The 13,881-nt window shown below is 35.5% G+C and overlaps 1 protein-coding gene across 1 annotated transcript in view; it reads left to right on the forward strand.

Annotated features, from left to right (window-relative positions):
* The first annotated feature begins 766 nt into the window (after nucleotides 1-766).
* LOC134806033 (RING finger protein 17-like) overlaps nucleotides 767-13,881 on the forward strand; it is a 36,942-nt gene continuing 23,827 nt past the window's right edge. Inside the window, exons 1-13 of the mRNA XM_063779242.1 lie at nucleotides 767-999; nucleotides 1,855-2,096; nucleotides 2,209-2,290; nucleotides 2,382-2,513; nucleotides 4,030-4,184; nucleotides 4,608-4,688; nucleotides 4,776-5,048; nucleotides 5,295-5,386; nucleotides 5,471-5,634; nucleotides 6,025-6,204; nucleotides 6,514-6,591; nucleotides 6,735-6,887; nucleotides 7,445-7,589. Coding sequence (XP_063635312.1) covers nucleotides 942-999; nucleotides 1,855-2,096; nucleotides 2,209-2,290; nucleotides 2,382-2,513; nucleotides 4,030-4,184; nucleotides 4,608-4,688; nucleotides 4,776-5,048; nucleotides 5,295-5,386; nucleotides 5,471-5,634; nucleotides 6,025-6,204; nucleotides 6,514-6,591; nucleotides 6,735-6,887; nucleotides 7,445-7,589 — 1,835 coding nt within the window. The 5' untranslated portion in view covers nucleotides 767-941. The remainder of the gene's footprint in view (nucleotides 1,000-1,854; nucleotides 2,097-2,208; nucleotides 2,291-2,381; nucleotides 2,514-4,029; nucleotides 4,185-4,607; nucleotides 4,689-4,775; nucleotides 5,049-5,294; nucleotides 5,387-5,470; nucleotides 5,635-6,024; nucleotides 6,205-6,513; nucleotides 6,592-6,734; nucleotides 6,888-7,444; nucleotides 7,590-13,881) is intronic.

Below are 13,881 nucleotides of genomic sequence, written 5' to 3' on the forward strand. Positions count from 1 at the left end.
ACACTGCGATCTACACCTCTTAAAGTGAAGTCCAGACTGGGTATCGACCGATTTGATCAGAAATGGAATTGTTATCAATTTCCAATGTAATCACCAATTTAAGATTTATAATGATATTAATGCCTTATAAATTGAAAAAAAAAAAAATGCCCCAAAACAAAGATACCGGCGTCACAAATTGGTATTCTTATTCTTGCGTCCGCACCCCATTTTATCGGTAACATCGGTTATAATCAGCGGTTGAATTCGGCGAGCCAAATTGGCATTTGCGCATAGAAGGTAGGATCGTATAGAAGTGGTATACGCGTGCCTCCGTGAGGGTCAAAACATACGCAAATGAGACACTGTGATTGGTCGAATTCATTTGTTGCCCACCATTATCCATACTAAAAAAAAGGTGGGAGCAAATAAAATGTGAGACTGTGACAAGGACAAACAATAATAGCTCTTTCGCTGCTACTCCTACTGAAAGATACATAAGACTATCCCGTTCTGTCAGTTACCCCCACCACTCATGCCAGATCCAGGTATATCCTAGATTCATGCATTTGCGTCAGCTCCTAGTGAGTATTATATTCTTTGGTCAGCACGGCCTGATTTGATCGGACTATTTAATTAGATTGGCGAAAAATTGTCCCCGTCTGGACACGCCTTATATGTTTCCACTTTGATATTTCTCTTCTCTTTGATCTTTGATACTCGTTTGTTTCTATACACTCTGTGTACAATATTTTCTTTTCTTTTCTCGTTGTTTACGAAAACGGCGTGTGCGGTCCGACGAAAATTATTCTGCAGAATAGTAATATTTATACGGTTTAAGATAGCGACTAGCGTTATTATCTAAGAAAACTTATTTCTTTTCTAGACAATTCGTAATGATTTAATAGTATAATGTTAATAATAAAAGTAAACTGATACTATCGAATCGAAAAATTTACATCATGGACGTAAATATCAAAAAGTCTTGTCCGAACTGCAGTCAACTTTATAATGTAACATGTAAGTACATATTTTGTTTGTTTTAAATCAAATGTTGAACTTGCTTCAATATTTTTCATTAGATCTATACTAAATGGTATCCTTCTAAAATCAGTATAGGTAGTCGAATAAAGCCGGCACTTACCAGAAAATTAAAGTTAATTAAAATATCATAATCGATCATATCATAATCCTAGTAATTTGGTGGATTCAAATCTGACCTTCTGGATGTTTTACGTATCTGAAATGCTGACTAGACAAAGACATTTTAAATTACAACTTCATTGTTGTTTTAACTTATCAGCAACTTACTCAGTTTATCAGCACTTGAGATTTGATACCTAGAACCCAGATATATTAGGTAATGCAATCTCAATCTCTTGAGATGCAATACATAAATTTCACAATGTAAATAAAAGTCGTAGTCAACACTAATCATAGAAGCCAAATGAAAAAAGCTATTAGCTGATTCATTAATATAATTATTTCTACTTTAATTTATTCTATTTTAATTTTGTACTTAAGTACTAACATTAGCATATTAAGATTAATTTATATTGTATTACTAACAAATTATAAGGGCTTTTATGCCTGAAATAAATGATTGATTGATTGATTGATTGATTAACATGAATCACAGATTACCCTAATTAGATATTAGGAAATGTATACATATCTCACTGGTTTTTAGTTATAAAGGCCCAAAAATGCAGATTGTGTTCAAATACCTGCCATAATAATGGATGGTACAAAAATCATATATAATCGGAAACTACTATGAAATTGATTTATTTAATTGTATGGCAAAATAATTGATGCTGGATAGGTATTGCTGTGTAATTCTGTATTACTAGTAATACTATGAATCATTTACAGGTATTGGGTCACATCTAAAAGGGAACATTCCCTTGTTCTTGACATGCGGCCATACCATGTGTGAGACATGCATTCAAAGCATCATCAAATTTGCCGAGCCTATTGAGTGCAAGGTGTGCCACCAAAGCCCAGAGATGACAATAAGTGACCCGGTCAAACTGGTGAAAAACAAAAGGGACTTTTACAAAATGTTTCCTGTCAACATGTCCATGTTTGGAGAAATCACGATGGAACTTATGATGGTAAGAAATCATTTTCTTCTCTATTTATTTAAACATTTGGAGTAAGTTTTGTCCTAATATGGAAAAGTACAACACACAAGAAGCTTTTATTGGAAAATGATTTACTTTGCAGGAAGCTGATTGTAAAAATGATCACAGTGAAAATTATTTTGTGGATCTCAAGTCTATTATACAGAATACTGACTACACAACAGGTATTTTTTTCAATATTTTGAGTACATGTAGTCTTAGCTATGAGTTAAAATAATTATGAAACATTTTTTAAACCTGGTTTTCATGTTTCAGGAAAATGCATTGAGTGCCACCAATTTACCACTAAAATGTGCCAACAGTGCCAAACAATATTATGTGAAAACTGCTTCAACAAGACACACAAAAATTTTGTAGTCTTCAAAACACATGTTCTTCAAAATATAGGCAAGTATAAAAGTAGAAACAATGTTAAGCCCCCTCCAGACTACGTGCGTGAATCGCGGCGCGACGTCGCGGAGCGAACATATCGCGAAGTTGACGTAAGACTCCACACTCGCACACTTCACGGCGATTTCGCAGTTTGGTTTGCGGCAAGATGGCGGAAAAGCACCAGCTGATCGAGTTTAACTGTTAGTTATCTATGTCATCATATGTGATTTAGCTGTTCTTTCATTTTGTTTTCTTGTGAAACCGTAAAATATAGCTGCTTAATTTAATATAATCATAATATAATTAATATTTATCTTGCAACAGAAGAGCCAAAATAGTGTGTATGTGGAGTCTTTCAAGTTCGCGCTTCGCGTCTCCTTTGACGCGGGCCGAAATACCGACAAAAAACGGAGAACAAGGTGCGAAGGCGTGAACAATCTGCGAAATCGACGCCACACTCGCATTCGCGGCTTCGCCCGCGATTCACGCGCATAGTCTGGAGGGGGCTTAACAACAGCATTAATATTTTTTTGCTAATATTTTACTATTTGTGTGCATAATATAGCCAATAAACTGTTCTCAGAGGTAAAGCAAAATAAACCTTACGTCATTGGCGTCATTGCAATTAAGTTTTTCTCTTTCTGATGTTGTTTTAAGATTAGATACTGATTTTTGTTTATTGTTACTGTGCATGTAGTCTATGTACCTGGACATGTAAATTAACTCAAGATAATTTATCATCAGTAGCCAGGTCCACAGAGCGAGCATACGCGCGAGGCAATGTCCTCGCGCACAAAACGGCAGGTGTAGACATGCCTAGCCCGAGGCAATGCGGGCGACGCATTGCCTTTTCATAAATGCTATTCATAAATGTCTTTGCAATGAGATAAGGTCTATCAATGTTCTGTTACAAGTAGAGATATGCAAGTTGTGGAATGTTTCCAAGAAGTTGGAAATGCTCTCGGAAATTTAAAGAAAACTTCACAGGAAATGAAGGAAATTTTCATTTTGGAAATGGAAAGTTTTTATTCCTATAATAAAAGATAAAATTCCGAAATTTTTCCAAGTGGAAATTTCCTAATATTGGAAACTGTCTGATGAAACATCAATAGTTACATTTGTGTTGCCATTTTTAGGGTTCCATACCCAAAGGGTAAAACGGGACCCTATTACTAAGACTCCGCTGTCCGTCCGTCCGTCCGTCCGTCTGTCTGTCACCAGGCTGTATCTCACGAACCGTGATAGCTAGACAGTTGAAATTTTCACAGATGATGTATTTCTGTTGCCGCTATAACAACAACAAACTAAAAACAGAATAAAATAAAGATTTAAGTGGGGCTCCCATACAACAAACGTGATTTTTGACCGAAGTTAAGCAATGTCGAGCGGGGTCAGTACTTGGATGGGTGACCGTTTTCTTTTTTGCCTTTTTTTGCATTATGGTACGGAACCCTTCGTGCGCGAGTCCGACTCGCACTTGCCCGGTATTTTTGTTTTTTCAACATATCATGTAATAACATATTTATTGTAGAACCCTTCATCCATGCCAACCAATGCAAAATTCACAATGACAAGACACTTGACTATTTCTGTAAGGACTGTCAGAAGTCTATTTGTATGGACTGCCTCATGGTGGGAGGTGAAAAGTCTTGTAAGAACCACAATGTAGCATCCATGCAAGAAGTGGTGAGCTATATCATTTTAATTATTACAGTCTGTTCTCGTTATGAATATGAATATACGCTTGGTATATGAATGACTTAATGACAAATGTTTTTTGAAGTGAAAACATCTTTAGCGGCGATGTACACTTTTTGTGATGGGGAAAAAACGTTAAACTCGTAACAGGTGTCACGTGACCGTAAGACGTAAGACGGACACGTGACCTGATCGAAAAACTGTTACATGTCATTGAGTTTTTCTTTATTGATTTAAATACCATCTAGTGAGTTTCCCTCTAACTGGTTAATATAACTTGAGTAGTGATGTGCTTAGGGGTTTCAAGTAATGCGACGAAATAACGCTAGATGGCGTTAACCTCAATTATACATAGTGCTGCAGACATTTTGCAATAGATGGCGCTGTTATTAATTTTTTTTTTACTTTCAGAATGAAGGGTTTCTGGAAGACCTAAATGGGATATTTCCAAAAGTAGATGAAACCTTTAGGAGACTTACCAAAACAGCCGTGGTAAGTTCTCAAGTTACAGCTAATTCATTACTCGCGTGATTAAAACTAATAAGTGTTTCAATACTAATACCTATTTGAACATTTCAGGATGTAGGGCACCTGTTATATAACATAGAGAACGAGACTGGATCGGCTTCAGAACTGACACAAATGATTGCCACGGTTGAGCAACATTTTTCAAAACTTAATTCCATAGTACAAAAACATAAGACTGAAGTCACTGAAATTATTACTAAGTTGAAGTGTGGTGAAAAAGAATCTCTCTATAAGGTAAAGGAAGATGTCACAAAAACAATCAAAAAAGCTAAAGAAGTGATTAATACCATGACTCTCTCACTGGATAAAAAGAAAATGAAACAGGTAAAGGCAAATAAAGTACCCACATACATTTATATAAATATTATGATGATTTAAGACAAAAAACATGAAAATGCATTTTCTAATACGATAATTACGATCAACACACCATATTTTATCATAATTTCTGACAACGAACGACTGACGCGACTGTACATTTCGCGCTCGACAAGCCTGCACACTTTATATACTACAGTTTCCACTTGAGTAACGCGAAACATGACTAACATAACATTATTTTTTTTCCAGTTGAATCTGTGCGTTTTACTGGAAGATGCGAAGCAGATAGCTGAATCGCCATGGTATTTGAACAAAAGCAACCTCAAGAATGAGAGTTTGAAGTAAGCAATACATATTTTGCCGTGTGTGATTATTCTACATGTAGGTTTGTTGTTCTGTTTAGTGAACTTTTGTCTGTTTTCCAGTGTGGCTGTCAATGACGATGTTTGTAACCTAATTAGCGATTACATACATTTGGAAGGGAATGTTAAATCGGGCTACAGTTTGATCTCAACGGCGGAATTGGAAGAGGGAACCGAGATACCCCCAGTGCCGGTCGCTCCAGTATATCCGCCTGAACTCCCTAAAGGTTTGCTCCTTGAATTATTGATATAACGAAAGTGAAGCCAATTTCATGCAGTTATAATTCTGAATCAGCATTTTACAAGTGGTCAAGCTTGACTTGTAAAAATGTTACTGCAGCTTTCTGATTTTGGATGACATATTCCTAAGATGTTCTACACTGTGCTTTGATCAGTTAATACAGGTATCTCGAAACTTTTTACCTGAAGGCCACGTAGAGACCTTCCTTTTCGCAGGGCTTCATGGGCCGGACCCTGTGTCCTGAATTTAGAGCTCAAAATTTAAAGAGCTCAATAAAACCTCTAAGGTTTCTAGCCTTAAACTAACGAAAACAGCCACACCATTTAAGAATCGGTATTCGCTCAAACTAGACTTAATACTATTTACTTTTTTTCAGATGTGCGTCAAAAGAAAGAGGCTAAGCAGAAACCGGAAAAGGTCAAACCGCCACCAAAGTCGATGCCTTTCTATGACTCATCCTCAATGTTCCGTAGCAAGGGCGGCTCGACGTCGTCGATCAACTCCGTTGGGACGGTCGGGAGCGACTCGTCGCACATCAGCGGCGCGACTAGATTCAGTAAGTCATTGCCGTTCTACCAACAAACCCCGATGTTCAGTAGCAAGTGCGGGTCGACGTCGTCGATCAAATCCGTCGGGACGGCAGGGAGCGACTCGTCACACGTTAGCGACGCCACTAGATTCAGTAAGTCAATGCCGTTCTACCAACAAACCCCGATGTTCAGTAGCAAGTGCGTCGACGTCGTCGATCAAATCCGTCGAGACGGCTGGGAGCGACTCGTCACTAAGGGGTACGATTTTACTCTTGCAATTAAGACTTTACAGTTTACATCTTGCACAATCAATATCGCTGCATTTTTTGTTACAGGTGAAGCTTTGAGTAGGCCTGTCGTACAACCAGTGTCCCCATTTACAGAAAGCAGAGTTCCAAAACAACTTCACGAAGGTACTGGTTTAATTACTGTAGTTAGTTTACCCTCATTTTGGCATTCAACACAACTAATATTTTTGCCTTAGTCTATTTGTAATATATTTTTCGCTACATTTTACGTAAGAGCTGTGTCTTTGAATAATATATTTAATTTACAGGTTCTCAGGAGATGATATACATCACACATATCGTAGATCCTCATAATTTTTATGTCCAACGAGCTTGTCACCAAACCGTGGTCAAAGAAATGCTCCGAGAGTTCAAAAACTCTGTCTCCTCGCCTAAACCATCCATAGCGCATATTACAGAAGGCAAGTAGATAGATAGATAGATAACAACTTTATTGCAAAACATTATCGTGACAAAAAAATTAAACTTATGATATGAATAAAACCAAAACTTATGTCTAAGTACTATACTAAACTAATTACTAACTACATACTAGGATTTTTTTTGTCACGACTGTGTAGTCGCGAAAAGGCGCCGACTCAGCATGTGCTGCAGCATTGCTGCCGAAGCGCTGGTATTCTGATAGTACTATGTAATATCCAATAATCAACATGACAAACTGCAACTCTTTGTACCGGTTCCACATTAAATAATAAATTTTTTATTGTTTCCCATACAACGACACTCCACCCTAATATCCATGACTTATCTAAAAATTAAACTGAAACCACCAGACCACCATACCTATTTACAGAGGACAACAATTTTATGTTGTTGAGACAAAGGCAAATAGACAAAATACTTACTTACTGAGATTACACTATATTGTTATTTAACGTTGTGAATTATTTGGTTACTTCACTTTAATGTGGTTAATGTTCACTCTGAGATTAACATTAAGTTACAAAACATTGTTCAGGCAAGTTGTACCTGGCGTTCAACAAAACCGACAACATGTGGCAGCGCTGCCGCATCGTCAGCATCGACCGCAAGAACCCGGACAAGCCGATATGTACCGTGTTCTGTATCGACTTTGGAAGCACCGAAGTCGTTCCTGCCCATAAGTAAGCTCCTTATCTCAATTCTTGGAAATTACAACGTTTTTGCATTGGAATAATAGTAGATTGTACAACAAGGGCATAAAGTGACCCATTTTTACCCGAGGCAATTTTTTTTTACCAAAATAGTAGACGAGGGTAAAAGTGGACATTTATGCCCTTGTTGTACACTCTGCTTTTCACTTCGATTGCGAGGAAAATATACAAAAAATCAAATATTTTAGGTTATTTTAACGTATTTATTCAAGACTAAAGAAAATTGTTCTTGGTCCGGTCGGAGGCGCGGGGCACGCCGATCGGGAGAGCCCCGGTCGGGGGCGCGCCGGCAGAGCTGGCAGTTTGTATGGCAGAATTTGGACTTTATTGCTAAGTCAATAAGGGTCGTAATAGATGATTTTACTTTATGCTCTAGAGCATATAATGCGATTTTATGTCGTCTACGCACGACATAAAGGTGCACTTTTTGAGCATGAGAAGTGAAAAAACCTTTTGAACCCCGTTTTAACAAGTGACGTTTATTTATTATTTATTGGCAAGGTGCGAAGTCGGCGGAGGGAGAAGTGGCGCTGGTTGTCAAAAACACACGAAATCTTAAGGAAGTTTACTAGCGGCAGCCGTTGGAACTAATTTTACTTTATAAGAATTATCGTAGAAAAGCCAATAAAATGAGGGCAGCACCAGTCGTGCACCTAGCGAATAGATATACAGTGGAACCTGGATAATTGCAATCTCAAGGGACCGGCCATTTTTTGTCACTTAACCAGGTTTTTCATTTAAGCAGGTCATGTCAATTAACGAGGTTCAAAAAATCGTTGTGTCAATTATAGAGGTTTTCATTAATAGAGGTTGCGTTCTGACAAATTTCTTTTATGGAGGTGCAAATAACCATTGAAAGTAGATTTACACGCTTACGTTCTGGGTTTCTGGTCTATATATTGCTTCTGTCTATACTTGCACTTTTACACTACATTAATTACTACTTTATTTTCTTATCATTTGGGTTTAAAAAATTCCCTTGAATTGTAGAAGAAAGTTTTATAAGAATGTAAAAAGCATACTTTGTTTTTGATTTAATCAAAACTATTTCACCTAGTAACTACAGGCTGTGATAGTTACCCAATAAATACATTGAATTCTGGATGAAGATATAAATAAAATGATCATTGCTATATTTGCTATTAAAGTATTGTTTCTGCTGTCTACAACTACATTATTTCAATTACAGAGGTAATAAGTAAGACTCGCTTCAATAATAGAGGTAAAAAGAAGAGCACAGTGTCAATTATAGAGGTCCTAGTTGCGATGTGGTCAATTACAGAGGCAAAATTACGAAAAGCACTAAAATCTAAATTGCAATTAGGATTGTTCATTTTTTTTAGACCCCCATTTTTATTTTATTTTCTGAAAATATAGGTTAATTTAAGATACCAATTTGAATGATTTATTAATTCACGGCTCGGTTGATTATTTATAATTTATTGAAAATATGAGATACGACTTCTCGTAAATTACATGTAGTGGCTGATTTGATAAAGCACAAGCAATAACAAACATTAAAAAAATAGTTGTAATTGTCAATTGATTGTAATGTCACCTGTCTACAATGTCAGTGTCACGCGTTTCTATAAATAATATCGTCTGGAAAACTCGTTTATTTTGAATCCCTAAATCAATAATTTCATAATACCTACGCTATAAATTTGTGAAAGCTGATTCCAGAAATCTGCCTAAGTTATATAATATAACTTAGTTTTATTGGAGTATGTATCCATATAGCATCCAACTCCAACCATAACTTGGCTGAAATCAGGGGAGCAAAAATACAAATGTAAGTTACATCATATATTTTTTAACTGATTCGATTCGTAAGATGATTGGATTCATAAAATCGTTATAAGCGTCCATTGCTAAGGTAGCTTAGCACCCAGTGGGTTCAACCGGCTTGTCACCATTGTTTGGATATTGTACTATATTAGGTACATGCCAATTTTGCTAATTATATCCTATAATTTCAGGTCATCATGTGATTCCTATTTAGATACGGCTGTGGGATACGTAATGTATGAAGGAGATTGATTTTGTTAAGGCACTTGGGCCCTGAACAAAGTTGAGCATTTTGTATCGAAACGAACGTCATATTAATCGTCATAATACTTTACGACAGTAAATAATGCCTGGGAACAGAGTAAATAACAAACCATACACTTCTCTTCTGGTTCGTCAACAAGAAGCCATCATTGTCAGCTGCTCGTGCAGAACATGATGAACATACATATATGTATAGTTACTTTTTTTTGGGAAACATATATACATATATTTCCTAAATTAATAAAAAAGTAGGTAAACAAAAACATGTTTTATTATTCACAACTATTAACTTAAGTCTTGTCCACCATGATATCAGCAGCTTGAACTGCAACATGTACCTGGAAATTAGAAATGATATCTTTTTAAAGCAGTTTCAGGCTGAATTTTGAGTATGACTATGTATTCTTGTATAGTGTTTCTTTCTAGTAGGCACCATCTCTGTTTAACGGTTTGCCTTTATATACTCTGGCTACATTACCACAGAAAACACATAGGTCCCCGCGACCCTACCTACAAAGTGAGCTTTTAAATAATTGTAGTAAAATAATATTAATTTTATACTTACATCGACGTGATCCTCACAGCAATACTGTGTGTAAGTAGATAGGTATTCCAAGTTCAATTCACGGCACCATGTTTCACGTCGTAGGTCTTCGCGGATTCGAACAATTATTTTTGTGAATCATTCCCACACGTAGGAACAAGGTCTTTGATATATTAAGCAACGAAAACTACTGTTTAGGTATCAATTATAAATCAAATCATAACAAACCAGCGCAGCGGTTTAACTGAAAAATTTCATTATGACAATTAGGCCAAGAAAGGTACGCTCGGCTAGTATGGCGGAATGGAAATAATTAGTAATAGCTGAAATTTTCGGTGTATGGGACAGATAATAAATCTAGTGATTACGTCGACACATAATCCAAATAAATATATTACATTTAGGTATTTAAAAAAAAATGTAAAAATATAAAAAATCACAGAAAGTTGATAAAAAATATTAATAACATTTTTTAAATTTATACTCATAGAGAAATATTTGCTTTATGACATTAAGCATGAATCACATAAAAAATAATTCTGTATCCTACATTTAAAGTAAGTAACCTACGGTTATTATTAAATTCAGTATATTTCCGTCCTCAAAAATGGTAATAGGCTATTTTTTCTCTCATTATTTCCAAATTACAATAAGTACAAGCGTTGCAATTTAATCGTACACTAAATAATACCGTATGGGAGGTTTTATGGGGTTGTGCATTAATTGCCTGGTTAAAAATGGTAATAGATCAATATCATATGGGATTTTTATTATGAGTTCTCTTTCGTCGAATACTGTAAAAATCGGCTTGAAATATGATTCGTAACACAAAAAACCATCAAAAACGTTATCGTTGCTTTAAAGTTGCCGCGCACGAGCCAGCGAGCTAACGCGATTGGTCGTTGCATGGAGCGGGGCGACGGAACGATGAAACTTCCATCGCCCCGAGCGCGAATATTTAAAAAAGTATTTAGTATATTTACTATTTACTCGGTCAAAACATATGTACCAGTGAACGTAAAAAATATGGGAGACTAGATTCGAACTAATTATCAGCTTTAATCTGGGCAAGAGTGCTGTAAATAAGAAAGTTAATTTTACGTAATTGCAGGCTTTCCGTCTTTGCGTGCGCGTTAAATTTAATACAATAATAGGCCAATTATATAGGGCTATTATACTGACACACACCCAATTTGATAGCAGAAAAAGACGCGAAATTAAAATTTTCTTAGGGAAATCAAATCTTCGCGCCTATAAGTTTAAACCATTTAGAATTTCAATAGCGGTCATTTAAGTACCACCCCTCACCACTAAAATGTAATTATCAAAAACGACAGTTGCTAATGTTCCCCAAAGTAAGCATTTCTAGTTATTGCTGCAATACAGTGGTACCGGGCACCTTGCGACGCAAGGCCGAGCAGGAATCGCAAACCTTAAAATATTTGCACTAATTAATTGAGTTAGGATTTTGTTACTCTCTTTAATTGAATAGCAAAAAATATAAGTTATGTATTAGAAATACCGTTTTTATTCGATTTTTAATTAAGTAATTATTGTGAAACTTATTTTTACCGTGTGGTGTCGGTTAAAATTTCACTAGTAACATCATTTGGCGACTAGGGCAATAAAAGTCGACACCATAACCAACAAATTAACAAACAACAATAACCAACAAATTAACAAACAACAAAAATTTGCAGTAATATTCCAAAACTCGACTGAACGCAAGCGCACCGAACCGTGTCGCTCCCCTGACGCGACTCAGTGTCATAAAACGTAAGGCCGTGGTATTAACGACAGCGGATAGCTGAGCGGCGAGCGGTGACTGCAGGCGGCAATAAGGTGTTCAGTTAATGTTTTTATAATTTGAAATGACTTCGTTTCCATGTAGAAATAACCAAACAGCCTTTAGAAGCATTTAATATTTTATTTGTGGCCGTATACATTATGTTTTATTGGTAAATTAACTACAATTATTCATATTTGTTGATAAAACAATATACATACTATAATTAATACTAAATTAACATTAAATAAATACATTATTTATGACATAAAAATACATTGCGCGTATTTAACTACTTAGCACTGTTTAATTACGATACTTGCAAGCAAGTAGTAAAGTATATGGCTCCATCCTATCCTGTACCACGATATAGAAGCGATAACATTTTTGCGACAGTTTTGTATAGATAATGGATTTGTCGCTAGAAAATTACGATATCGAGATAAAAGTCAGGTCTCTGAGCGCTATTGAAACGTTAAATGCTTTTTACTTATACATGTTTTAAATTTGCCGCGCTTTTTCTAGTCAAGCTGAATGTGTTTCACTATAGAATAGTAATCGAATTGGTTCAGATTTAGGGTGGATTTCAAAATCCTGCGAAAACTTATGGTTCGGTCTTTATAAAAAAAACTAGTGGGTTGTGCGAGTTGCAACTTTTTTATATGTTTTTAAGAACTATTATCTTCATGTTCCTTCAATTACCATCTCCAATAACTTAATAGTTTTTTTTATATAAAATGTTTTATGTGTCTAAAATCATCACCGTCTACCGGAAAAATCGGAACCTTATTGTTTGCAGTGAAAATTATAGCATACCTATCGTACGATTGCGATTTTTCTTTTACTTATATCTTTTCCATGTTGTTGTTTAACACATGGGAAAATATGCAATAATTCCTTCACCGAGAAAGTACATTTAAAAATATTTAAAATTTTGTCACGAATATTCGTCAACACCGTCATGGTAATGTCAATGTGAGCTTATCTCCGTGTATGAACAACGAAATACCGCTAAAGGTCCTTGCCCTATTTTTCACTTTAATATAGAATGCCAAAAATGATTTCACTATAAAGTCACATCATTGAATCGTGAGAAATATTACGAACAAATTTGTAAAACGTAGTTTGTCACAACAGAGCATCATCACCGTTATGCTTTGGTTTAAAAAAGTTACAAATGATATATTAGAAATAATTATTGAAATGAATGGCAAACTACACGAAGTTTATTGTGTAGCATAGACATTAACTACTATTATTCGTATTCTAGAAATAAAAACAAGAAACTCTCAAATCGTCAACACCATACCCATCATCACCGGGAAAAAATGACGACCGGTGATGATTTCATGTGTATGGTGATGACGGTTCTCAGAAAAATTTCTAGTTATTTTGCTATAATTCATTATGAAATTAAGCTGTATGTTTGAAAAACGTTCTCTATGTCTTCTAACACTATATAATGTCTACCTTATAAATGTAGAATAAATGTAGAAGAAGATATGACTATTTTTTTCACACTAGAGGATGGTTAGTTTTAAATAACATTTTGACTGAAGTAGGCAAAATTTAGGTCACTTAGAACTTAGAACATACAAATGTTTATTTTTTATTATCTAATAATGTAAATCGTGCAACTTAGAGTCTGTAATTGCATGTTAGTCGTGTTAAAACAAAGTATTTAAACAAGCAACATATATTAAGTTTTAAGCGACCATAGGCTACGGTACTGGCTCACTATCGTAATGGCCTTATGTTTTTTGATAATATTATATTAATTGATGTATATAATTACAGCAATTAATAATTATACCATTGGGTAGTCACCGGACCCAATACCTAACATTTTGTAACTTATGACATGCATTACAAGTAGGGGT

This window comes from Cydia splendana, chromosome 2 (genome assembly GCF_910591565.1).
Source record: "Cydia splendana chromosome 2, ilCydSple1.2, whole genome shotgun sequence".
Classification (NCBI taxonomy): domain Eukaryota; kingdom Metazoa; phylum Arthropoda; class Insecta; order Lepidoptera; family Tortricidae; genus Cydia; species Cydia splendana.